Below are 25,040 nucleotides of genomic sequence, written 5' to 3'. Positions count from 1 at the left end.
TAAAAGGATTTCCTGGACATCCATCCACAATTCAGCAGTCTTCTTCCCGAGCATGGGCTTATTGTTGGCTAATTTACAATGAATGGTGTTCAAAAGGAGGAGTCAAAGCTCAGCAGATCGACCCTACTTTGTCAGCATCCCGCCCCTATGTCTAAGATCGATTGTAAATGCATAACGCAACGATTCGGTGTAGTTAGCTCATGATCGCTTCCGACTTTTCAAAAGCAGAAGTTACTTACTCGATGCACTGCCTCAATTAATGCCATCCGAGTATGTGATGGAGCTAAGACAAAGAAACTTTTGAGAGAAGCAACATCGAGTGGCTATATTGCGTGGCATCAATGGCAAATCAGTGAGCGACCGTCCTATATGATGCTCACCCCACATCTTATTGTCGACCAGCATTGCGTGCAGAATACTTCCGAACATCATGCTCACTAGTTAGTAACCATTTCAGAAATCTTGCCTATGGCCAATCCATCAGTTCCACTAGTGACTACATAACTTGAGAAATAACTTATCCACTTTAAGGTTGAAGAATCCTCTCAAGACAACTTAAGGTTGGCAGTCATACTCTACCTGCTGAACAAGTTGAAAGCACTATGCAACTAAGCATATCTTCAGTCAAATCTCTAGATTATCCAACCAAACATTGAGATTAAAAATGTGGCATCTTTTTTTCAGGCATGCTCAAACTGTAAAATTGCAGTTAGACCCATGAAATGTCAATGATCGCTTAGCCCTCGTTATAGAAGTCACAATTCTATCATTGCGCATTTTATATAAATTTCTGAGAAGCCAGTTGGGAGAACAGGCAGAGTAATATTTTTCATGGGCAGACTATGCACGGAAACGAAAGAGCATGCTATAGGAAATGCCTCATTTCCAAAATTATCCTCATTAGGCCTTTCGATAAAGTTAGTCAAGATAAAAAAAATTGCAGGTGGAAATCGACATGGCAAACCGCCTTCTTATCAGTTCGTCCTCCTCAGTTCGTAGCTCCTTCTAATAGCACGCCAAAATGCAGGTATTGCGATGTCATCAGGCACCTCCTTGAATGACGGGAGATAGTTCACATCTACGATTACATGATCCCGAGTTTCATCCTGAACCTGAAATTCAACAGCCCAGCAACAGATGATGAATATGAAAAGTTGGAAAACTCTCAAAGTTCAGTTTATCAAAATGCCGACTACGTTAAACACATGAAAGGGTTAACCGGCAAGGTATTCTGCCAGTTCCTCAGTACTCTTCATTTACCTTCACTACCTCAGTACTCTTCATTTACCTTCACTATAACATTCAGTCCACCAGAATAAAAGCTAAAAGAGTTTGTCCCACACTCTTTTACTTTTGTTGATATATAGTTCTTTATTCATAACAAAGTTGCCCTCATTATCTGAAGAACCAACTCTTAACCACTTGAATAAGCATGATTATTTTATTCAAAACACTAATGTAATGTATCTGTGAAAAGTAAAATAAGTACGTGGCCTCAACGGGAGCTGACTAAGCAGGTTGTTGTACTATCTGCGATTCCACTATCGGGCTTCTTTAAGTTCGATATAAAAATGCAATTCTGGTTATCCTAAGACATGGCAAATCTTCATTAGAGGCTGGAGAAGAACAGATGTCAAGTTTTATTCATGATAAGATGTTGGTCTTAGTGAGGATCCACCAACCTTAGTATCATTTTAAAGTCACATAAAATTGTAGCAGCTTAACAGTTCATTTCTCTCCTCTAGAAGTATAATAATGCATACTCTCATCTCCATCAAATTAGGGACTTTTGAATTCATAATATTTGAGATTTCACAAAATGATACAAAAAGTTACTTACGACAACATCAAAACCAAAGACGGTCAGGCCAAGCCTTTTGGAAAGCCACTTTGCAGCATCATTGACCAGATCAATATTGAGAGATGCAGCAGAAATCTTGGCAATAGAGCCATCATCTCCACCAAACTGAGAGTTTGTGGCAGTGGGCAGAGATTTCAAACTGCAAAAGAAAATCTTCTGTCAAAAGCTAATATCAATTATTTCTAAAGATGCCTCTGTATACGTGAACAATTGTACATGCCCTGTATGTATATATATATATATATATATTAGTCAAAGATTAATTCCAACAAAAGAAAGATGCAAGAATGACCTGTCAAAGAGTAGAGGTTGTTGTCCGTTTCTTCCAGGTAATTTCATCAGCGTATCACCATTTGGGATAGATGTTTTAACAGCATGGAAAACTTTATCTCCCAGGACATAAAATTTATACAAGGTAGAAGAATGATCAACGTACTCCTGTTATATGAGGGATCATCAAAACCAATTACCAATAACAAAGATCAAGATATCTTAACAAATTCAATGCAACCCCCACACTAAAAGTTTTGACTGTGAAGCAGCATCAAAGGACAAAAAGACGCTAACCATGAGCTGGAACTGGCAGAGCTCAGCAAACAATCCTCTGGTTGTCTTGCTCTCAATATTCTAATTTTCTCCGAAACTTAGAGATAAAATTGTATGCAAATACAAAGGACGAATTATCCTGAGCCCATCGTACTTTAAACTCTTTCCTGAATAAGACTGATATATAAACATATTCCAGAAAACTACTAATCCCACACCAACAGATGTTCATATTGCAGTTTTCCCAAATTATATTTTTAGCAATAAAAGAGAGTCCAAGATTGGATCTCAAGATCATCCAATTTGTAAGTAATATTACTACAACATGCACAACTAAACTAACTAAGGCTACAGAAACAGGTTAAAGCAACAACAGATTTGCCACACTAAATGTTCATGAAGTTACCTGAATGATTGCTGGAACTGGAACTTTCAGATCTTTGAAATCCTCCACCTTGAAAACAATTGCCTGGTACATGGTTCAGGAAGAATCATCATACATTCACAAGCTAGAAATTCACCGCTATAAAGTGATGATAATCTTGCACATAACACATGATGCACCATTTTATGCTAAAGAAAGGTACATAAAACTAGTTTACTGTAGTAGCAAAAAGACAAGTTGAATTCATCAGCCACTTCCTACACTAGTGGGACCATCTTTATGAACAGCAGATTTAAGAGAAGTGTTACTACACAAAGATGTGGAGACGCTAGTAAGGAGGGCCACCAAAATACATACAAGGATGTGCGAGAAGACATTAAGGACATATATGGAGTATGTAGAACTTAATAGGATCTATGGAAGATCGATTGCAATGACATAATAGGATTCATCTCGCTAACCCCACTTAGTAGGATAAGGCTTTGTCATTGCTGCCGTTCATATAGTAAGAAATAGAGTTCTCCGATACCTTGCTGCTGGGAGAAACTTCAAGGAGAATTTATCTCTCATGGTCCAAAATATTTTCTCCCATCTTCCCTCTCACAAGTCCTTTCTCCTTTTTTTCTCCACTGAGCCCCCTCTTTTACTTTCATAGCTGGTGTTGGAGGTGGGTGATGTACTAACCTATTTTGCGATCTGGTATTCCTCTATCTTTCAAATTGATTGAATGAATTCATCAAAAAGAAACAACAAAAACTCAGTTTAACGGACAACTCTGCCAATAAACAGCCAAAGCAGAGAGTGCTTGTGCAGCATATTTGCACTGCAATGTTCCGTCAAAAGAAGGTATTACTAAGCAAGGCAAAAGGAAACTCTGAATGCAAGTCATCTTTTTTCTACTATGGATTTCATGAAAGGTAAAGATTGAAAAAAAAAAGAAAAAAAGAGAAGCATCTTACAAACATGGATTTCCAGAATATAAAGTCATCTTATTTTGTTTAATAAAGTTTACTTAAAACTGTTCAAAGAAACATCAAGCAATAAGTAGCGCAAATAGAATAGAGTAGGAACAACAGAAATAGGATAGCTACTCTAGCACTACAATAGCACTACAACTTCACTTGAAACGAAGGTGAAGTTGAAGTTGCATAATTAAGGACAGATAAGAAATGTATATCAGTACCATACTATGCGCATCAGCTACTCCACAGGCAACTTGTGGCTTTACTATGAAGGGAGGAGATAGCTTTGCTTCTGAAAGTCTTGTTATTAATTCAGGCTCATTGAAAGTATCAACCTGCACACATATAAACTTCAGATCAATCTAGAGCTGATCTCTACAAATAAGGGCCTGTTTGTTAAAAATTATTTCTGTTCCCCGGAAACACTATTTCTGTTCTTTTGTTCCAGCGAACGGAAAAAAAGAGTAGAAATGTGTTTGGTAAAATTTTTGTTCCCGGGAAAATAGATTTGGAACGGAAACAAGAAATAAAAAAAAGTAGCTTCTTGTTCTTGGAAACAAAATTTTCTTTTCTCTTCTTTTTTCTTCTGTTTTCTTCTCTCCTCTTCTTCTCTTTCCTTTCCTTCTTCTTCCTTTTGGCTGGTTGCTGACCTTGGCCATGGCTGGCAACCAGCCGATGAGGGCCGGCGACCTCGCCTGAGCGACACTGAGCCATGGTGAGGATCAGCCTCGCCAGCTAGCACGAGGCTTGGCCTTGCCAGGCTAGGGCGAGGTCAAGCCTCGCCAGGCCACCGGCGAGGCTCCGGCAAGCTTGCCAGACCTCGCCCAGCCAATTGCCGGCCGCCGGCAACCAGCCACAAAGAGGAAGAAGGAAAGAAAAGAAAAAGAAAGAAGAAAAAAAAAAAGGAAAAATATAATAAAAATATAAATAAAAAAATTAAAAGAAACAGCAAAATTATACAATTTTACTCAACGCATTTCTTTCCGGGAATAAAAATTTTGTGCAGTAACCAAGCGTATTCTTATACTCAGAATTTATTTCCGGGAACAGAATCGTTACCAAACGCACTTTTAAAGTACCTAAAATTGAAATTTTAATCTACAATACTCATGGACGCAATTTAAGGAAGAATTGTCTGAAAAAGAGATCACCAGGTTGTGTTAGCGATATATTCTTGCCAAAAACAGACACCGCCAACAAATAACCTTGAGATGATGGGGACTCCTGATTTTACAACTGTCCTTCATGCTCAGATCCCGTAGTCCACATAGTAAGTTTTGAATCTCCAGTCGATCCAATACAGGGTAAACTTTATCAAATGGATCAATGACACAACACTGTGGATTATGCTCCAAGTACCTACCGAGGAAAAAGCTTGATTAACAACACGGAATAACCTTTCATTTCTCTAACACCACAGAGTTCCACTGGTCCTTTTGTCTCGAGTTGTCTAGTTTGATAACAATTAGAACAGAACAGCTAAGATGTGCAAGAACAGCACTCCTTGTATGAGATTTTAGTGCATTTGGTAAACCATATGCCAGCAAAGCACCTCATGACGAAGCTCATTTGCATTATGAGTTAAGTAACAGTATCGTCCACTTGATAAGCTAAGCATATTTAAATAAATGTAGATCGTTCTAATTGAAAGTCATCACGATCAAGTGAGGAAAAAAAAATTAAACAATTGATAAATATTAATGGCAGCAGTTTATACAATGAGAAAAAACATATGCATGCAAATTGCCAATGGTGGTAGAAGTTACCTTTTCAGTTCTTGCATGCCTTCACTAAATGTAACTCTTTCAGTTAGTTCTGAGGAGCTGTTCAAGTTGAAGGATACTATTTCGTCAGTTGCTTTATGAAGAACCAAGTCAACCCCTTTTAATTGAGAAGCTAGTGGGAGTTTGAAGATGAGAGGCACGAAACACAGCCCATTTTGAGTAGGACGCATCGGGAATGCCCCTCTCTGCAACAGTTACAAAACCATCTTTGTAAAAGTTACCCCCAAGTATGGAGGTTTCAGCATAAGGATGAACAGCAGAATAGAATCAATAGACATATGACAGCACCATTAGAAGCACTTTCACCCGTTTCAGATGATAATAAGAATTGGAATTTCTTTTTCTTTTTCTTTCACAAGTTTCAGAAAGCAAATGAAGATGCTTGAGAGCCAAGGCTCTTCAGGGCCAAGTAACATATGGAGAATCAGACATTCCGTGAGGTATTACACCCTAGAAAAAGTATCCTACTCCATGATTTACTCTTTTGATAAACATAATGTCACGGCTGGTGTAAGATTTCTATGCAGCACCTAGAATTTCTTTTAATAATGATTCTAACTTACCTCCACCATTGGTGCTCACCTTAGCAAAGTCTTCTTCACGTGATGGCTTCATGATGTAACCAACTTTCAGGACATCATTTCCACTTTCCTTCAATGTGCATTAAGAACAAGAAATACCATCACATTAATTAGGAATGCACTTAAAGTGACAAGAAGATATGAAGAGCTATCACATTATGAAATGGGCAGAGTAGCAATAAACTACCTTTTTAATTAAGTTGCATATAGTCAAAGGGAGTTCTCCGAGCATGTTAATGTGCAAGCCCCAATCCTCACACTTACTGCCACTATTGAGTTCTGAATTGGAAAACTATTACCAGTTTAGACAAAAAGAACAATAAAAATATTAGCTAGCTAACAACCTGACCAAACTGAATCAGCATATTTACCAGTATTTGATATCTATCTATCTATCTATCTATCAATCTATCTATCTATCTATATATATATATGCAGGTAAAAAGGATGGATAGTCTTATAAGATCGAATATCTTTTTTAGTATTAATTGATAAATAGCAACTCATGCAACACAAACATGTATGCCAGAAAGAAAACCAGCACCCATGTTCTGATACATGTATGTAAAAATGTGTGTTTATACATAACAAAACACACAGTTATACATTTAGAAACAAATTAGCAAGCAGTTGCTAAAGTCATTTATTTACGGAAAGGATGCTTCCAGTATTCACTAGTACTCTCATATATTCATTCTACATGCCTTAGTTTTATGGCCACCACCAAAGAACTACTAAGTTAGGTAACAAGCATTTCAAACTTTTGAAGGTTTCCAAGAAGGAAAATGAGATCGAGATCTAGATGGCACAAGTTACTTTGATAAGAGAGATCTACAAAATACTGTGAAGCATGCCATCCACTTCTTAAATCATGCATGACATGATTTTTGTGCTGTAAACCAAAGTTTTATGTCCTTTGCCTAACTCCACCTGTCTCCCATGACATACAGAAAAGCTAGCAAGAAAGCAAATATCATGCCACTTACTGACAACAGTGGTCAACCAACTGCAGCTTCGCAATCTAATGCAGGCTTCCTTCTTAGTCTCGGAGACTACGTACAGAATATGCCCTTCAGTTTCCCCCCAAGCTTCGCGAATATCATGTGTGGCTTCATCTATGGAGAAAGGATTGAAGCTAAAGTAACGGAAGGAGTATGTTGTTGCCAGCTTTTTCAAAAGACCCACCTACAATACATCGAGCAGACAAAACTGTTAATATTATGACCAAACTAGAGTTGATGCACAAACATTAAAGACATAAACAGTGCAGGCAGAGCATCAACTTTCAACCTTACACAACGGGTATGTAAAGACAAGCACAGACGAAGAGAAAATAGCTCCATAATCGAGATGAGGAACACACGAGAAGTAAAGCAAAAGGTAGCACAAGTTAACATTTCAGCCCTTAATAGCCCTTAATTGCTTGGAGGAGCGAATTTACATACACTTCCAACATGCACCTTCCCAGATGCAACGCAATGATCAAAAATCAGATTACACTGTAAGCTACATGAACTTCCATTTGAATCCGAGATTCACACCGGGTGCATTCAGAACTTTAGCATGCAAAGGCATTTCTTTCTATGAAAAATGGAAATATCAAGGCCAAAAGAAAAAGATTAGCTTTCCAACTTTAATTTTCCCAATTAGTTTCTTGGATCTTGAAATCAAACGGGCACAACAAAAACTACCTTCTCAGCCGACGCATCGTCCTCGTTCAAGATTCCCTGCGAAGATCAAACGAAAAGCTCAATACCCACAAAACCCACGATCAGAATTCAAAGACAAGGGAAGACGAGGAGGAGGTCCCTCCGCAGTCTTCCATCGAAAAAGCAGAGAACAACGCATGGCAGCTCGATAACCAGACACGGCAAAGACAACCGAGCCAAAGCAGTCAAATTTTCAAAAAACACTTCGCAATTCTCCAATTCAAGCACGACCCAAGTCAGAAACGGGGACGACGATGAGGCCGAAACGGGGAGAACTGCATGGACATGCGAGATGCCGAATCCAAGATCAATGCACGCGCGAATGGCGGGACAAGAAGAGGGGAGAGAGAAATGAACCGTGGGGATCCGAGAGTGGCGAAGCCTGCGGAGAAGAGGGTCGGCGTCCGGTTGCAGAGACCAGCCATCTCCGATCGCGGCCGACAGCACCGACTCGTCGAGGATCACTCCTCTCACTGCCTTCGCCATTCTCTCTCTCTCTCTCTCTCTCTCTCTCTCTGTGCAGAATACTTTTTGCTATGTGCGCACTGAGAGTGACGGAGATTGAAGAGGGAAAGGGGCAGCTGAAGTGCGAATTAAAAATTTGTAACTTTATTGTGAACATGTAATATTAATATCGACTTTATTATAAAAATCAATACATGTACTCTGTAATAAGTTAAAATACATGCTTCGTTATAAATTATGCGTTAACTTGTTTCTTCTTCTTTTTTTAAAGATATCACATATATAAATGAATTTCTATATTATCGTAATTATATTGACAATAATCATATGAAATCAATTATTTTTTTATTTCATAATATTGAGAGAAAACGATATTGAACTCTTCAAAAGACTTAGGGAATCAATTGTCAAAGGGCGCATTTGGGAGTGGCCTTTAGAAGCAACTTTGAACACCTAAAGTCCCTTGGCCCAAAGAGAGGGTGTTTGGTAAAAGAAATTTTAATCCCATTTAGGAAATGTGAACCTTCATAAGGTTGAAAGCTCAAGACAACTTGGGAGTTACTCGGAAGAAACACTTACTTCACCAGTTCATTGCAAAGCTCAATTTTCACGAGGCAAAAGCGGTCGAAACGTTTCTAGTCAGAGCTATATCTTCGTAGCCTTCGCCAATGCTTCCCGAACTTGATGTGCAATTGTGATCTCGTCATGCATACTCATTTTAAGAGTGACAAAATGAATCAATGACTCATATTTTAACCCATATTTAATAGATTGGGTAGAAAATGAGTTCGCTAAAACATTGATATGGGCTTATTATAATAGAGCCCAATTGAAAAATGGGTTGAGTCTATCCCAAATCCATTTATAACCGATTAATAAGTCAACTTAGACCCACTAATTTTTTTTTTTTTTTTTTAAGAAAAAGAAAAAATGAATAAAAATAAAAATAATTAAAAAATCGATTTTGAAAAACTATTGAAAGGGGTGCATGAGTAAAAGAATTTCAGACGGAAAATATCTTCTAGTTTATTTTCAAGTTTTAACCAAATATCAAAAAATAGTGTTATTTACTTGAAAAATAGTTTTCCTATAATATTAATGTGTTTTGATGATACCGGTTGGGTTTGGAATTTACATTGTATGGTTTCTAAATTTACATTACATACAAATAAATCAAAATGGGTTAAACCCATACGGGTTAGATTATTTTCAACCTGATTTAAATTTGACACGACTAACTCGTTTAACGCCCTGCATCTCATGGAGAAAGCCGAAAAGTAAGAAAATCAGACTTCACTGATTTTGCTGCTCTCCCCGGTTTCGGATTGTACGTGCCGGCTCGATTTCCTTGTCGTGCTTCAGTGACTGCTTCCATCTCCAATTCATTTGCGATAGTTGCAGGGCGTTCGATGATCAACTTAATCACCTGTGACTCCACAATGGCATGCAGTGGCGGACCAGTCCTCTAGCTTCAAATGAGCAAGACAAACGCCACGAGCGACGCACGTTTCATGGATCGAAAGCGATTTCAGGGCTCGACTTGTCAATCCTATGCAACATAACGCATCCGTTGGAGAGATATCCTCGTCGTTATTACCAAATTATGACTCTCGAGATAACATGACTAGCCCCTCCGATAATGCAAGAACTGATAACTGTATTGGAACTTCAGACAAGACGGGAGCATACTAATTCTAACAGCCGTAACATTCTTAGGAACAAGAATTCAGCTGCTGGAACAGCCGATCTCGGTGCCCATGCGCCCGAATCATACATCTCGGCAACCTTTAGTGTCGGCTGTGCGCTAACGTGCTCCAGTTTCGCCACAACAATGAGCAAAATCTGCAGAAAAGAGAAATTGTTAGCAGGAGAATAGCCTGCAGATAGGACTCTTAATCCCACCTGAACATTCCTTCTAGACTCGACTCGATCTTGAATCAATTTTCACACGGTGGATGAAATCTCAGTGGAAATTTCTTCTGAACATCTAGCCGGTTTTTCACGGCCGAAAAGGACCGGTCGGACTTCCGGGACCATTTCTCTTGGCAACACTCACGAGACAGGACCATTTCTCCATCAGATAGCTACAGCACACATAGATAACAACACAGGCTAACAAAAGAAGATGATTCCAAACAAGATCTTCAGTCCGAGAGCTGTGTTTGCGGCGAGGCTTCGAGAGGCGCTCTGAATATCGCACGTCGCGGTTGTTCCCAAAGTTTTCCGTGATCGAAAATTGGTGAACTCTGAGCTCCATGGAATTCAAGCGGTCCCCTCTCGCTCGAGTCTGTTCATATATACGTCGCCTCTGCAGCATTCACATTCACCAGCATCTTCTTCTTCGTTCACGGCGTGCTCCGAAAGATGGCGACCGAACAAATGCAGGGAGAGACGGAGGAGACCGCGGCGACATTGTTATTGCCGAATCTACTAGCTTTCCAAGAGCTGATCCACAGCTTTCCTGAAGGTACGTTGAGTTATTACTATGGAGCGACGATTGTAGTGTCATAAACGGTGAAGGGCTGGCTAATTCACTCATGCATCAAAGCTAATTCCTTGCAACAACGCAAATCTAATTCCAAATTGAACTCGGATCCCCCGCCAATCCTTACTGCATACAAATTTAGCCTTTTCCAAGTCCTTCTTAAGCTGCAATAATCTTCACAATACAAACTTAGAACCCCATCTGGCGTGTGGATAAGATAACCCTTTTTTGCGAATGAATCTTTAAAATTAGAATTTTCATAAAAGCCTACCGGTAGCTATTTGTATGAGTTCTTTGGACCTAGCAAACAATCCCCACCCTTGTTGGACCGAATTGTTATAGGCCTACCAATTCTGACACATCTACTAGAGGAGGTCCCACGTTAATATCATATTGTGACATTCTTGAATTATTACACTTAAAGTATCATCTGCTTTATCCGTCACAGACTTCTCCAAGAGGTTACTCATTCTACTAGTGCTCTCACTTGAACATAGCTAACATGAGAGTTTCAATGTTAAGTGTTGTCCTTATGTCCAAATATATTCAAAATCATTTATTTTTACGAAATAAACAGACTGCAAAATTCATGAAGGCATTCTAGTATCCATGCAACAACATTAGAGTGAACAAAATCAAATACATTTCATTTTGTGTGAGCAAAAGAACTATGAAATAAAAATCTATGTTGTCAACCTATCATATAGTGTTCCAACCAAAAAAAAAAAAACCTATCATATAATGAAAACATCACTTCAGATTTCTCTTTTAAAATGCAGAAGTTCTTTTTACCGAGAGTCTCAAATTTCCATTGAGGTTCGATCATTGTACTAAAAGAGACGGACTATTTTTAAATCCATCGCAACCGTAAAATCATCCTTACATACTAACAAATGAATTAGGTAACATGTGTGTTTTGGAATTAGTTCCAAAACCAAATCTTTCCACGTGTTGACCATATTGAACGTGTAAACAATCTTTTACACCAACAAGAGACCTAATAAAAAAATCAAAATAAAATAATTAAAATTGTTCAAAACCATGAACAGGCTCGGGCAAATACTTTCGGGTTTCTAGTGCCCCGACCCGGACCGGCCCGGCCCATTTTCTCTTGTCGTCTACCGTCGTCGCTCCGCCCTCGGATTTTAAACGAGAATCGGCGATAAACGGCGGCGGGGCTGACGAGAACGTTGCTTCCCGCTAAATGCGAACTCCCTCTTTTGCTCCTTCTTTGACCGCCATCGTGACGTCATCCGCCCGAGCTCCGCGGCCGGCCATCCCGTTCCCGCCCTCTCCGCGCCGCAATCTCAGCCGCGACCGCGGCTGCGAGGCGGACGCCGGCGCCCCGATGCCCGCGGACGGCGGAGAAGACGACGGCGCCGCCGCCAAGTCCAAGCTCGCCACCCACGTCGATCGGATCAAGCGGGTCGTCCGTGGAGAGTCCACCGGTACTCCTCGGAGCTCCCTCGATTCCGCGCGCGCTTCGTTTTCCCTCTGGCCAATTCTGCTTATGTCAATTTGAGGGAATTCGAGGCTAGTGATTCGATTTGATAGCTGGAATTTCAGCTGATTCGGTCTGTTATTCTCGTGTGGAACCGTTTTAGATGCGGATAAAGAGAGAAAATCCTTGTAGAGTTGGGTAGATTTTGCGAACGTGCTTTGGGGGAAGATTTAATCCCAGTTTTATCGCATGAGACGTGTGGAGTGGCGTTTTCTGTTGTCGCTGGAAGTTCAAAAGACGTCCTTTTGGACGGGCTGACTGTCGAAATCCTAGCAGAACTTCCACTGAAGCCGTAGAAAAAGCGAACTGAGGATGAAATTATGATTGTGTTTGGTCAAATCGAAGGTTGGCGACGTGAGTTTAGGCCATATCACTGATGGGTTCATTCCTTTTGTTCTTTCCTGGAAATTCAAGGGAGGAGAATTTATGGAGATGAAATATCTTTAGTAGTGAGGTGACACCTTGGTTGATGCGTTTATAATAGTAAAAAGCGTAAAGTTTTGGCAGATGGAAGTATCAACAAGCTTTGTGTCCTGTTGACACTGTTATGAGGACATATGAGCAATTTTGGATCCACAAATAGTCTTTGATACAATTTGATTAGGCAAAATAGTTTTCCAGAGTGGACCAGGTTCTTTGAGTCATTGGTTGATATGGTTTCACTGGTTCAAAGGCCTCCGCCCAAAGAGCCTACAAGTAAATTTTCTTTTGTTAGAAAATGGTTTCAAAGGGGAAGAATTCTCAGTGCCTTATTTATATTGTTATTATTTTCCCCGTTTTTTTTTTTTTTTTTTTTTTTGGGGGGTTAGGCTGTTGAACTTAATATGGTAATGTAATAACTCGAGTCCCTAACTTATTAGATGGTTGGGAGAAGTGCTGGGAGCAAGGATTGACCCCTTGGGATTTAGGAAAACCGACCCCAATACTTCAGCAGCTTCACCAGATGGGTGCTCTTCCAAAAGGCAGGGCTCTTGTTCCTGGATGTGGCACGGTAAGTGGTACCATCACTTTGATTATTTGAGCAACCTATGAGATCCAAAGCAAAAAAACTGCTGTTTTGGGCCTTACAAAGTTCCTTGGTTATGGCAGGGCTATGATGTGGTATCTATAGCCTGTCCTGAACGCTATGTTGTGGGAATAGACATATCAGAAATCGCCCTAAATAGAGCAGTACATGTAAGAACACTTCTTGGGCTCAAATTTATGCATCATGGTGGTGACTGGGCATCACATTGCATCCTTGCTTGCTTTTGGGTGTGGAGTATCTCTTCTTTTTGTATATAGCACATGGGCTCCACAGCGATGGACAACCTACCAATCTGAAATAATTTGAATTTGTTAAAGTTATTCAAGCACGATTTCTTCGATTATGAGTATATATTGTGTTTTACTTTGCTTTCCTGTATGTAGCAACTTATTTCATTATCCTGTGAAGGTGATGATCTGACACTTTCCGTTTCTTTTTGCTCCAAGTTGCCTTTGTTAGAATATAAATTTCTATGGCTACTATCAGCAGAAAGTGCTTGGGACCAGAAATCATGCATTTACTTCTTTAGTAGTGCCAGTTCAAGGGGCATATCTGCTGCATAATATTGTCATGTAATTATTACTTATAATACCATGACATGCTAAAGAACCAAGAGATTGTTGCTTCGCTGCTTGCTATTAATGTCAGTTCACCAGTAGATAGACATTAACATAGAATCATTTGAGTGGAGCATTATCTCTTCTATGTTTTCTCATAAAATTTGGTACCATAGTACCATTTAGTTTATCATATTATCCATATATTTTAGTGAATTAGCTCTTTCATGCTCGGTTGATTTATTTAGTAGGCAATCATATAGCATGCCAACCTCTAATTATATTCTTGAGACTACTGCAGGATGCCATTAAATAGTAAAGTGAAGCTCTTGTACCATAATATGCTTTGTGTGTTGTTTCTCTTCAATTAGCGTTTTTCACGAGCTTGAAAAAGCTGATGTGGTCTGGTACTTAAATTTGTGTTCAATAGTGAGATGTTTGCTTAGCTGATTCTCTTACCCAAAGTCTCATTCAACATCTTATATATGAGGCAGCTGTTCTCTTCATCACCAAATGCAAATCATTTCATCTTCCTGAAGGAGGATTTCTTCACTTGGCATCCGACAGAGCTCTTTGATCTTATTTTTGATTATACGTAAGGCAAATTAAGCCATTTGTGTTCTTTCCATCTTCTTCGATTTGTGTGAGGAAATTAATGGAGATCAGATATTTCTTTTTCCTGCAATGAGCAGGTTCTTTTGTGCAATTGAGCCGGAAATGAGAGTAGCATGGGCAGAGCAAATGAGTGGATTATTGAGACCAGATGGCGAGCTCATCACCCTGATGTTTCCGGTTCTAATTTTTACTCTCTAATAGGCTTTTCTTATTCCTTTCTATTGATGCTTCTTTTTTCGCAATCGAACAGAATTACTTTGACTGTGTAAATTGGTCTCTGCGTGGACTTGGGAAATTTGCAAATGCTAATAAGGTTCACATTACTGTTGTGATGGCTGAAGATGTGAAAAAATAATAGCACATTTCACTTTGCTGTTTTTTATATATTATTTATTTATTTATTTATTTTATCCCTCCTTTTCCTCTCTTTCTTTTTCCTTCTTTCATAGAAAGAAGTTTTCAGCCTTTTCTAAAGCTGACCAGGTTTCTGAGATTAATCTCTAGTTCTTTGCTGATTGTAGGATGCTTCATGATAGTTCTTCGAAAATCCAATGATTATAATTGATTGTTGAAGAATATTTCAGACTAGATCAATACATCTTATGTTTCTTGGGTGGTTGTGCAGATCAGCGATCACATTGGTGGACCTCCTTATAAAGTGTCGATATCAGAGTAAGCACTCATTATTTAATTTGGTTTAGATATCAGTGTAGTTTATACATGTGTCATGAGCAGAACGCTGCATAATATAAGCTATAGTTATGGCTGCAAAATAGGCTAATTTGTATTTGTACAGTTATGAGGAGGTATTGTGTCCCATGGGCTTCGAAGCTATCTCCATTATGGATAATGAACTGGCTGTTGGACCCCGCAAGGTATGTCTATGTGGTTGCCTCTATTCTTGATATGTAGTTATTCTATGAGATGCACCATTGGTATTTGTTGTATTCCTGCCTTTGTAATGTTGTGAGACATTCTAAGTCGATTCTGACGGATACTTGATAGAATTGGAAAAGCTCACATTGAACAAATAGGGACAAACAGGACTGAAACCTTACACCCACCATTTGAGAACTCTTTACTTCAAATAGGCTAGGTCAATCTTGTTAAGCTGTCTAAGGTGGGTCAAACAGTGTAGTAGTGTTGCTGGTGGTGATATCCTTTCTCACTGGTTTATTGCCTAGACTTTCATTAACTGGTGAAGCGTTACCAAAACTGTCGAATGCTTGTTGGCAGTGCATCTCTTCCTGTTGCATACAGAAGAGGGAAAAGGTTGCTGTCTTATCATGTTTGTCAGGATGTGGGCTCATATATCAAAGAGCTCTAACATGACTTCTCTGTTTCCCAGGGAAAGGAAAAGATTGGAAGGTGGAGGAAGATAAGAGTCAACTCTTTGATGTGATATCTTACAGCATTTTCAATCCTCCAATCTTGTCATACATCAATCAGAAACTACAAGTAAAAAGTAGAAGTTGGGAGGCAAATTTGCTTTCCCTCTTTCCCCTCATTTCTCCTTCAGTCTTTTCAAATGGTGGCACTTATATATGTATAGATACTCTGGACTTAATCACTGAGCATGCCGACTGATTCAGCTCGAAAAATAAGCTGGATGCTCGGGTGCATGCTTGTTTTGTAAGAAAAGCACTTCCCAAAGTTGATTACAAGAAGGAGCAAGACCTGACTGTATCCTCTTAACTTAAAAATTTTTACAGTTCTACCTTGAAGTTTGATGTCAATTTGACTTATTTCCGACCACCGAAAATTCCATCAATGCAATTGTTCGCGTAGGATTAAGCGTTTACTGATTCGCAACAACAGCATCAAGCAAGGTTTTATTGTTGAAGCCATTGTTCCGTATTATTCATTCAAATGTATAGTCTACGAGCTGCCAAGTGCGCGTCCTGACTAGTCTAATGTCGTAAATCATTCCACATCGAGAGAGAAAGATAGGCCTGTCCCAATTGAAAAAGAGGTGGACGATTGACTTTCTACTGTTACAATCGTCGTGTGGTCAGACCTTTTAGAGATTGCAGGCGATCCCATAAGGTGATGAACTGATGACATCGCCGATTAGTAATCTTCAGGATAGGAGGCTGGACTAGTCTGGGATTTGAACCTCAGAGAGCTGACCTTTTTTTTTTTTTTTTTTTTTTTTTTTATCTGTCCCTCTAGTTTGACAATCGAATTGACTTTGTGAAATTTTCCCCTTATTTTTCTCATTTTGGTGAACCACCTTTGCGAAAAATTTCCAGCACGATGTGCGCGGAGTCTTGTCCTGGGGAAAGTAAAGGGAGATTGAACTGGCATTTTCATTGACAAATTTTCGCGGGAAAAGCCGCACGAACGACGTCACACGTGTGGCCACGATAACTACCAACGAACTGAAACTGTCTCTGTCTCTGTCTCTATCTCTTTCTCTCTCTCTGTCTCGCTCCCCTGCTTCGTCTTCATTCTTGTCCCTTCGCTTCCGTCATCCTCGCCTCTCTTCTCGCTCTTCACTCCCATTCCCATCCTTCACTTCTCTCTCTCTCTTCTATTAGCCGCAACCGAATTACTCTGTCAAAGAAATCACATGAAATGGAGGGCGAGATAATGGAAGACGATGACAGGGACGCGATCGCTTCCCTGAGCTCCGTCCCTCCGCCGCGCAAGATCCACTCCTACAGCCACCAGCTCCGCACCCCCTTGTCCCAGAAGAAGTGCCGCCAGATCCGCAAGCACAGCCTCGACGACGACTGCATCCCCTCCAGTATCGACAAGTTCTACACCAATCACTCCTCCTCCGATGACGACGACGATGCGGATGACTTCTTCCCTTACTCCTCCACCGCCTCCCCAGGTGGTGACGACTCTGATTATGTTTCTCACATGGTGGGCCCCGGCAATGCCTCCGCCAGGGAGGATCTCTATCCCATGCCGGAGTTCGTCGCGAGTGGCGGCGGAGCAGGGATCTTCCGTGTGCCGCCGCGCTCAGCTGTGCATCCGAGCCGGCCTCCGTGTCTGGAGCTGAGGCCGCATCCCCTGAAGGAGACTCAGGTGGGTAAGTTCCTCAGGAACATTGCTTGTACGGATACGCAGCTTTGGGCTGGCCAGGAGAACGGAGTGCGGGTTTGGGATCTCGAGAAGGTGTTTGAGGTTGGGTCAGGGCTCGGGGTAGGACCCGGAGAGGTGATGAGGATGCCGTGCCGTTTCATGAGTCGGTGACGACGTCACCCACCATGTGTATGATGGTTGACTCTGGGAATAGGCTGGTGTGGACTGGTCATAAGGATGGGAAGATCAGATCCTGGAAGATGGACCAGCCCTTGGAGCCGGATGCTCCTTTCAAGGAAGGCTTGTCGTGGCAGGCGCATCGCGGTCCAGTGCTTTCCATGGTCAGGACTTCTTATGGTAAGAGACCGTGATTGAATGATTCGGCCAGCGTACCTGTTCTTTGTGTGGCACTGCTTGTTGTCTTAGTTTTGCATGCTTTTACTTTGGCCTAGAGCAAACTTGCCAATTAATAATGTGCGCTTTGGTTCTGAGTCCGTGCTTGATATTCACATTTCACTTGATAATATAGGACATTAGAAGCTCACTTGGATATCCGCCCAACCCCCTTTCCAATCAAGACAACGAGACCGTAATGGTCACCCTTTAATTATTTTTGTCTTCTTGATTTTCAAGTTCAGTTTTGAATGTGCTTGATTAATTTCCGGGCCAAAGCGGTCGCTCATAAAGGTTGACAATGTAGTTATGCAGCATCTGGATGACCGGTGAATATTCATTTTTAGGTTATTAACCATATTATGCGCGTGGCACATCTCTGGCAGTTCAAGTTGGTTGTTTCCACGAAAATATCCCACGTTACTTGTTTATGGGGTGTTATATTCATGTGGTCCCCCTCTTCCAGTTTATCCTTTACATGATATAATTACCGGATTCCGTAGATTCATTCCTTGTGAGGCTCCTTGTTTGTCATTTCCAAGTCTCCTTCTTAGTCTAGTTTCCTCTAGGAAGAAAGCCTTATAATAATATCTTGCATTGCTTGTCCGTTGGGTTTCAATATGCCTTATATTCATGTAGGCTCGCTCCACGCATCAGCTTAAGTCTTTAATTAGGACATTCAAACAGTTTCCGGACTTGATTTTGTGAACACGTATGAATTTCTAGGGAACTATTTTCAGTGAAATAGAGCAGGCATGATTGACGGAACTTGCTCGTGACATGGGGATGAAGTAGGCCAATGTGAGGGTCATGTTCAACTGCCAAGTTGAAGGCTTGTTTTATGAATTGTATTCATCTATGATTCCAGTCCTCAAGTGACTGCAGCATGTGCTTGCTCCAAAGTTTTTGTAATGTTTAAACTAAAAATGGTTGAATGCTCTACTGCTTTTACCGTCCTGTTGTTATTTCAGAGTACTCTTGCTCTTGAAGGACTATCTACATGACCAGGAATGGACGTTTTGCTGTTGTAATGATTTCTGCCTGTATCTGCATTTGTACTGTTACTATGCATTAGAATTTGAAACTTGGGTACTGACCTAGTAATGTTGATTCCTACAGGTGATCTTTGGACTGGATTCGAAGGTGGCGTTATTAAAATATGGCCATGGGAAACCATTGAAAAATCTCTCTCTCTATCACCAGAGGAAAAACACATGGCTGCTCTACTGGTGGAGAGATCATTCATTGACCTGAAGAGCCAAGTCACCGTCAATGGTGTTTGTAGCATTTCTTCTTCGGATGTGAAGTGCTTAGCAGCAGATAATGTTAGGGGAAAAGTTTGGGCTGTGGGATCACTCTCGTTTTCAAAATGGTATTGTCTTGAGACATCTCTTCTTTGGGACTGGCCTAGTATCTATCTTATGAAAATCTCTTTTATAACTTGTTGACAAGTAAAATTTACATGAAATTGCTCAAAGAGAAAAGGTAGCAGTCAATTGTCAAACTTAGTTCCTGATTCTAGTTGAGCATGCTGTCCGATTAAAATCTATTGGTTCATTCTAGAGATCAATCTTCTTATTCAACATTTTTAGGCTTTCTAGAAGTAATTTTCTGCGGATGATGTTGATATCTTTCCAATTGTCTGTTGTTTAACTGCAAGATGAATTGGTGGGAAATCTGATTTCTAGCTCAGCTTTTATTTGGATCTTGTACTGGAAAAAGTGTTTTGCTTTATTCTCTTAAATATGCATATATTTTATTTGGTAGCTATTGATTTAAAAGTTGAATTTAATGCTAGCTGGTATCCAATTCCCAATATGTATTTTTGGGGCTTCCGGATGTATGCAGCCAGAAGTTTCACATGTAGCAATTTAAGAATGATTGGGACACTCAAACGGGATATGTAACTTGAGCATTTCAGCATATGAAGGCTAGTATCATATTTGAAAGATAACATAGAGATGATTCGGTACAAAAATCATTTCAAGGACAGTCTTCTTGTTTATGAAGATACTTGGTCTCAACATGGTAATTGTTTGCAGGAATGCTAATGACAATCTTCTTCCTTTTGAAGATACTTAGTTTCAACATGGTTGTTTGCAGGAATGCTCGCACAAAAGAGCTTTTGAAATGTTTTAACATAGAGGGTCAGATCGAGAACCGGATTGATGTTGCTTCAGCGGCAGATCAAGCGGTGGAAGATGAAATGAAAGTTAAATTTGTCTCTACATCGAAAAAGGAGAAATCTCAGGGCTCTAGTTTTTTGCAGCGATCTCGTAATGCCATAATGGGAGCTGCTGATGCAGTTCGTCGAGTGGCTACAAAGGGTGCTGGGGCGTTTACGGAAGAAAATACCAAGAAAACAGAAGCAATTGTTCAGACTGCCGATGGAATGATTTGGACTGGATGCTCAAACGGGCTACTGGTGCAGTGGGATGGACGTGGAAACCGTTTGCAAGATTTTAATCACCATGCTTGTGCAGTTCTATGCTTCTGTACTCTTGGAACACGAATTTATATAGGCTATATCAGTGGATTAATCCAGGTCTTGGACCTCGAGGGAAATGTAATTGCTGGGTGGATTGCTCACAGCAGCCCGGTGATAAAATTGGCAGTTGGCAAAAATTATATATATAGCTTAGCCACTCATGGTGGCATACGGGGGTGGAATATAACATCTCCAGGACCTATTGACAACATTATACGGTCAGAATTGTCCACAAAAGAAGAAATATACACAAGACAACACAATGTCAAAATATTAGTTGGCACGTGGAATGTTGGCCAAGGAAGAGCTTCTCAAGAGTCACTTTCATTGTGGATAGGTTCTGCTGCCTCAGATGTTGGAATTGTTGTTATTGGGTGCCAAGAAGTGGAGATGGGTGCCGGGTTTCTAGCGATGTCAGCTGCAAAAGAAACTGTATGATTATTTTGACTTCTATTGATGATTGACGATGGGTCAATCGTGCTATGCTTCAAGGTTCTTTTGTTTCTTGATAGCAAATGTGGAAAATAGACAGGGCCTCATTCTCTAGGACTTATAGGGGAGCCAAGACCTATTGAAATATCCTTTTGATTTTCTGAAATTAGGTTACCCAATAATTCACTCCATCATTTGACACCATCGGCCAATTCACGAATTTGATCAGATCCCTTAACGGAGATATCTTTTATTTTCTTTCTTTTCTGCATATATTTCTTAGCAAAATAGTTAATTGCAGTTTTTCTGTTTATATCATCCTCCAGCATTTGATGAAACTCCTAAGTTAATTTCTAAAATGGCCCCTCTCAATCATATATGCATCTCTAGTTAATTTTGAAGATATGTTTTTCTTTGCTCCATCTTTTCCTTCCTCATCCTCTTGCTGCTTGGCACTTGAGTTCATGCATGTTCAAGCATGTGTTTGATGTATACTTGCCGTTGATTTTTTTTTTTTTTTTTTTTAAGATGAGTTCTCACACAGTCTGGCCATTTTAGGTAGGGCTTGAAGGGAGTTCAATTGGACATTGGTGGCTGGATACTATCGGGAAGACTTTGGATGAAGGAAATACCTTTGAGCGTATGGGGTCTAGGCAGTTGGCTGGGTTGCTCATAGCTATCTGGTGAGTCCTTGCAGGATAACTGTGATTGCGATGTTTATGGGTCAATGATTAGAGCATTTTTCCGATTTGAAATACCCATAATCTGTTTGCAAATCCACAGGACTATAAATTTGACTTCACCTTCATTGATGTCCCTTAGTTTATAGCCCTCATGCCGTATCTCTGGTTTTATTATGTTGATATTTTGTGTATGCAGCTTAAACTGGTCTTACTTTTTAACTTCCAGAGGGCCAACATCCAATATCCCTAACCCCAGATATATTCCCATTACATCCTAGGGTCTCTTACATCCTTTTTCGCTGTACTTGGTACAGGGTTAGAAAGAATCTCAGAACGCACGTTGGAGATGTTGATGTTGCAGCAGTTGCGTGTGGCTTTGGTCGTGCAATTGGTAATAAGGTTTGTCCCATTCCTCCATAAACCTCCTAGTTTATTTGAAGTTAGAGTTTATCATGTTTGCAGAAGCAGACTTGGATAATTGTAAACTTGGAGTTTGTGTAGTCTTTAAAGCCCTCCTACCTGACATTCACTGATATGACTGTGGCTGGTTGACCAGGGCGGTGTAGGCTTGAGGATCCGTGTCTATGATCGGATTATATGCTTTGTGAACTGTCACTTGGCAGCACATTTGGAAGCTGTCAATCGGCGGAATGCTGATTTTGATCACATCTACCGAACTATGGCATTCAGCCGATCATATAATGTACTCAATGCTGCAGCTGGTATGGTCCCATACCTGATTTTGTCTTGCTATCTTGCCTTGTGCATATATTCATTTTGGCTACTCTATTCTTCTGGCTTGCCATTTGTGCTTTCTGTTGCAGCTGGCGTCTCCTCTTCAGCACAGATGCCTCGCAGTATGAGTGTGAGTAGTTCTTTCAATCAATTACTCTTGCTAGCATTTCTTGCCCTTGTGCTCCTCCTGCCACTCAAATATATACATTTAGATTTATTATGTTGAAGTAACAAGGACTGGTGTTTCACAGAACACGAGTCACAACTCTGAGGAGGGCAGACCTGATCTGTCACAGGCAGATATGGTGGTGTTTCTTGGTGATTTCAACTATAGACTATTTGGTATATCTTATGATGAAGCAAGGGACTTTGTTTCCCAGAGAAGCTTTGATTGGCTTAGAGAAAAGGATCAACTGAGAGCAGAAATGAAGGCAGGGAAAGTATTCCAAGGAATGCGTGAGGCACTCATCAGATTTCCTCCAACTTACAAGTTTGAACGTCACCAAGCAGGTTTAGGAGGTAAAGAATTAATAATCTAGGATCTTAGCTTCTTGCAAGTATTGCAAAGTCCATGGAACCAAATAGCTTACTGAAGATTCCCCAAAATTTTGTGCCTGCTTTTAATTGGTTCTTGTTTTGTTACCGGTATTGAAGGCAGTTGCTTTTCTGTATCAGGATATGATTCTGGGGAGAAGAAGCGCATTCCTGCTTGGTGTGACAGAATCATCTATCGTGACAACCGGTCCTCTTCAGTGTCAGAATGCAGCTTGGAGTGTCCCATTGTCACATCTATATTACAGTATGTGCCACTTCATCTGTGCCCACTTAAATTTGGGGAATTCAGCATAAAATTAATGCTGTTTCTTTTTTGAAGGTATGAGGCTTGTATGGATGTGACTGACAGTGATCACAAACCTGTACGCTGTAAGTTCAGTGCTGAAATTGCTCATGCTGATCGATCAGTTAGGAGACAAGAGTTTGGGAATATAGTGAAATCAAATGAAAACATCAGGACCATGCTAGCAGAAATGCGTCGTGTTCCGGAAACTGTTGTGAGCACTGACAGCATACTTCTGAAGAACCAGGACACTTTCATTTTAAAAATCACCAACAGATGTGTCGATGACAAAGCCGTGTTTAGATTTATTTGTGAAGGTCGGTCTGCTTTGAAGGACGATGCTCATCCATCAGATCAACGTCCAAGAGGTTCCTTCGGCTTCCCACGATGGCTTGAGGTATCGTTTCTCTGCATAGGCCGGATGAAAAGAATGACAGTTAAATATCAGTATCAAGAAGCCTTTTCTAATCAATCATACTGTAGTTACCAATTAAGCCAAGGATTAGCCATCTAATAAAATGAACTACCTTTGGCAGCAGCCTGACCCCATTTGGTCCCAGGACAACTTAGCAGTAGGAGGTGTTCCATTTTCACTAGATTATTGCCATCTAGCAGCATTCATCTGATAGTTGATTCCAACACTTCCCATGTTCTCCCGTCATCTCCTGGAGAATTGGGTTGTATCATTGCCATAACATCCGTGGTCCCTTCAAATTGTGCGCTTAGTTTAGGGGATGTTTTAACTGTATCAACTAAAGTTTTCCAAGACATTATTATAGCCAGGTATATCTACAGTAAAATCTTTGTGCATCAATCTAAAAAACAATGCAAGCATGCTTCTATATATTGGCAAACTCAATTTATGGGTCTTTTCTTCTTAAGGGATCCATTTGATTTCTGATGGAAGAGGACACTATAAGTGATTCAGGTTATCAGGAGAATATTTGTTTGTATTCCTAGCAAATTCTTTCCGCTACTATTCATGAATATCATTCCTGCATATTTCGTAGATACATATCTACCAACTGAAGTGGGGGCAATCTTGTGTCATATTGCAATATAGGTGACACCAGCTGGTGGCATAATAAAACCTGAACAATTTGTGGAGGTTTCAGTCCACCATGAAGAATTGCATACACTAGAGGACTTGGTTGAGGGTATACCACAGAACTGGTGGTCTGAAGATACCCAGGATAAGGAAGTGATTTTAAAGTTGATGATCCAAGGAAGTCGCTCCACCGAAACATGGAGCCACAAGATCCGGGTGCGTCACTGCTATTCATCCAAGATGCTTCATGTGGACTCAAAGTTGGACGGTTCCAGAAAAAGCCAAGGTGGTTCAGTTTACCTGCCTGAACATCGGCAGCACAGCAATTCTACTGACATTGACAACTTCCGGAATTCGCACAACCCTTGAATGCTCAAGAGGGAATGAGATATTTTTTTGGGACCTTATGCGTCCTTACCAGCTGCACATTCTATTCTGATGCTGAAGGTTTCCTCAGATTCATGCAGAGGAAGCAATATCCGGATGTAAATACTTAGCTTCTTGCTTCTAGGAGCAGGTTCAAATTCTTTTACCATGCTTTCAGATGTTTCTTCAACTAGATTGGTCATCTTCTATTCTTTAACTAATGACATGTTAGTCAAGGCTGTACAATTTTGTTGGCAAAATAGCTCTTTTTTCTTTTACCATAGAGGTGGAAATTTGGAAAGTAATCGGGAGAAGATTTTGGGTGCATGGTGATATTGTTTGTGTATAATTCCTGGGGAGATGCAAAATCTTTCCTCAAATATAAGGGAATGACTTATTGAGGTTCCATGATGTATCTTGTTCTGTACAGAGCATATTCTATCAGTAAATTGTGCATTTTCAGCTTTAGCCAGAAGAAGTTCTGGTTACCTGCTGAAAGATTAAGTCAGGAGTGACAAAATGCTTAAAGTCCAGTGGAAGTTGAAG

The 25,040-nt window shown here is 40.3% G+C and overlaps 3 protein-coding genes across 4 annotated transcripts; 2 read left to right on the top strand and 1 right to left on the bottom strand.

The window, feature by feature from the left end:
* Window positions 1–743: 743 nt before the first annotated feature.
* LOC104455721 (inositol 1,3,4-trisphosphate 5/6-kinase 4) lies at window positions 744–8,381 on the bottom strand. Its single transcript, XM_010070490.3, has 12 exons — window positions 8,186–8,381; window positions 7,811–7,846; window positions 7,106–7,304; window positions 6,307–6,398; window positions 6,121–6,189; window positions 5,521–5,723; window positions 4,960–5,113; window positions 3,976–4,089; window positions 2,814–2,876; window positions 2,154–2,299; window positions 1,841–2,000; window positions 744–1,112 (listed from the first exon to the last, which is right to left on the bottom strand). Exons 1-12 carry the CDS (start codon window positions 8,312–8,314, stop codon window positions 975–977), a joined length of 1,503 nt encoding a protein of 500 aa, XP_010068792.2. The 5' UTR covers window positions 8,315–8,381; the 3' UTR covers window positions 744–974.
* Window positions 8,382–10,541: 2,160 nt separating this feature from the next.
* On the top strand, window positions 10,542–16,265 carry LOC104452577 (probable thiol methyltransferase 2). 2 transcript variants are annotated; one of them, XM_018870448.2, is made up of 8 exons: window positions 10,542–10,760; window positions 13,140–13,270; window positions 13,369–13,455; window positions 14,358–14,458; window positions 14,556–14,655; window positions 15,104–15,150; window positions 15,275–15,353; window positions 15,827–16,265. In XM_018870448.2, the coding sequence occupies exons 1-8, from the start codon at window positions 10,658–10,660 to the stop codon at window positions 15,878–15,880; spliced, it is 702 nt and encodes a 233-aa protein (XP_018725993.2). In that variant the 5' UTR covers window positions 10,542–10,657; the 3' UTR covers window positions 15,881–16,265. The 2 variants fall into 2 exon arrangements, with proteins under 2 accessions (XP_018725993.2, XP_010065331.3); XM_010067029.3 differs by lacking the exon at window positions 10,542–10,760 and adding an exon at window positions 10,794–12,226.
* Window positions 16,266–16,678: 413 nt separating this feature from the next.
* On the top strand, window positions 16,679–24,900 carry LOC104455827 (type I inositol polyphosphate 5-phosphatase 12). The gene is given in 12 exon segments (XM_010070633.3): window positions 16,679–17,626; window positions 17,629–17,868; window positions 19,024–19,276; window positions 20,008–20,824; window positions 21,383–21,507; window positions 21,822–21,906; window positions 22,064–22,229; window positions 22,332–22,372; window positions 22,494–22,761; window positions 22,918–23,041; window positions 23,117–23,477; window positions 24,144–24,900. Coding segments are annotated over 12 exon segments (3,405 nt in total). The 5' UTR covers window positions 16,679–17,055; the 3' UTR covers window positions 24,498–24,900.
* The last annotated feature ends 140 nt before the right edge of the window (window positions 24,901–25,040 follow it).

Source organism: Eucalyptus grandis, chromosome 1 (assembly GCF_016545825.1).
Source record: "Eucalyptus grandis isolate ANBG69807.140 chromosome 1, ASM1654582v1, whole genome shotgun sequence".
NCBI classification, from domain to species: domain Eukaryota; kingdom Viridiplantae; phylum Streptophyta; class Magnoliopsida; order Myrtales; family Myrtaceae; genus Eucalyptus; species Eucalyptus grandis.
This window is presented reverse-complemented; position numbering and strand designations above follow the sequence as displayed.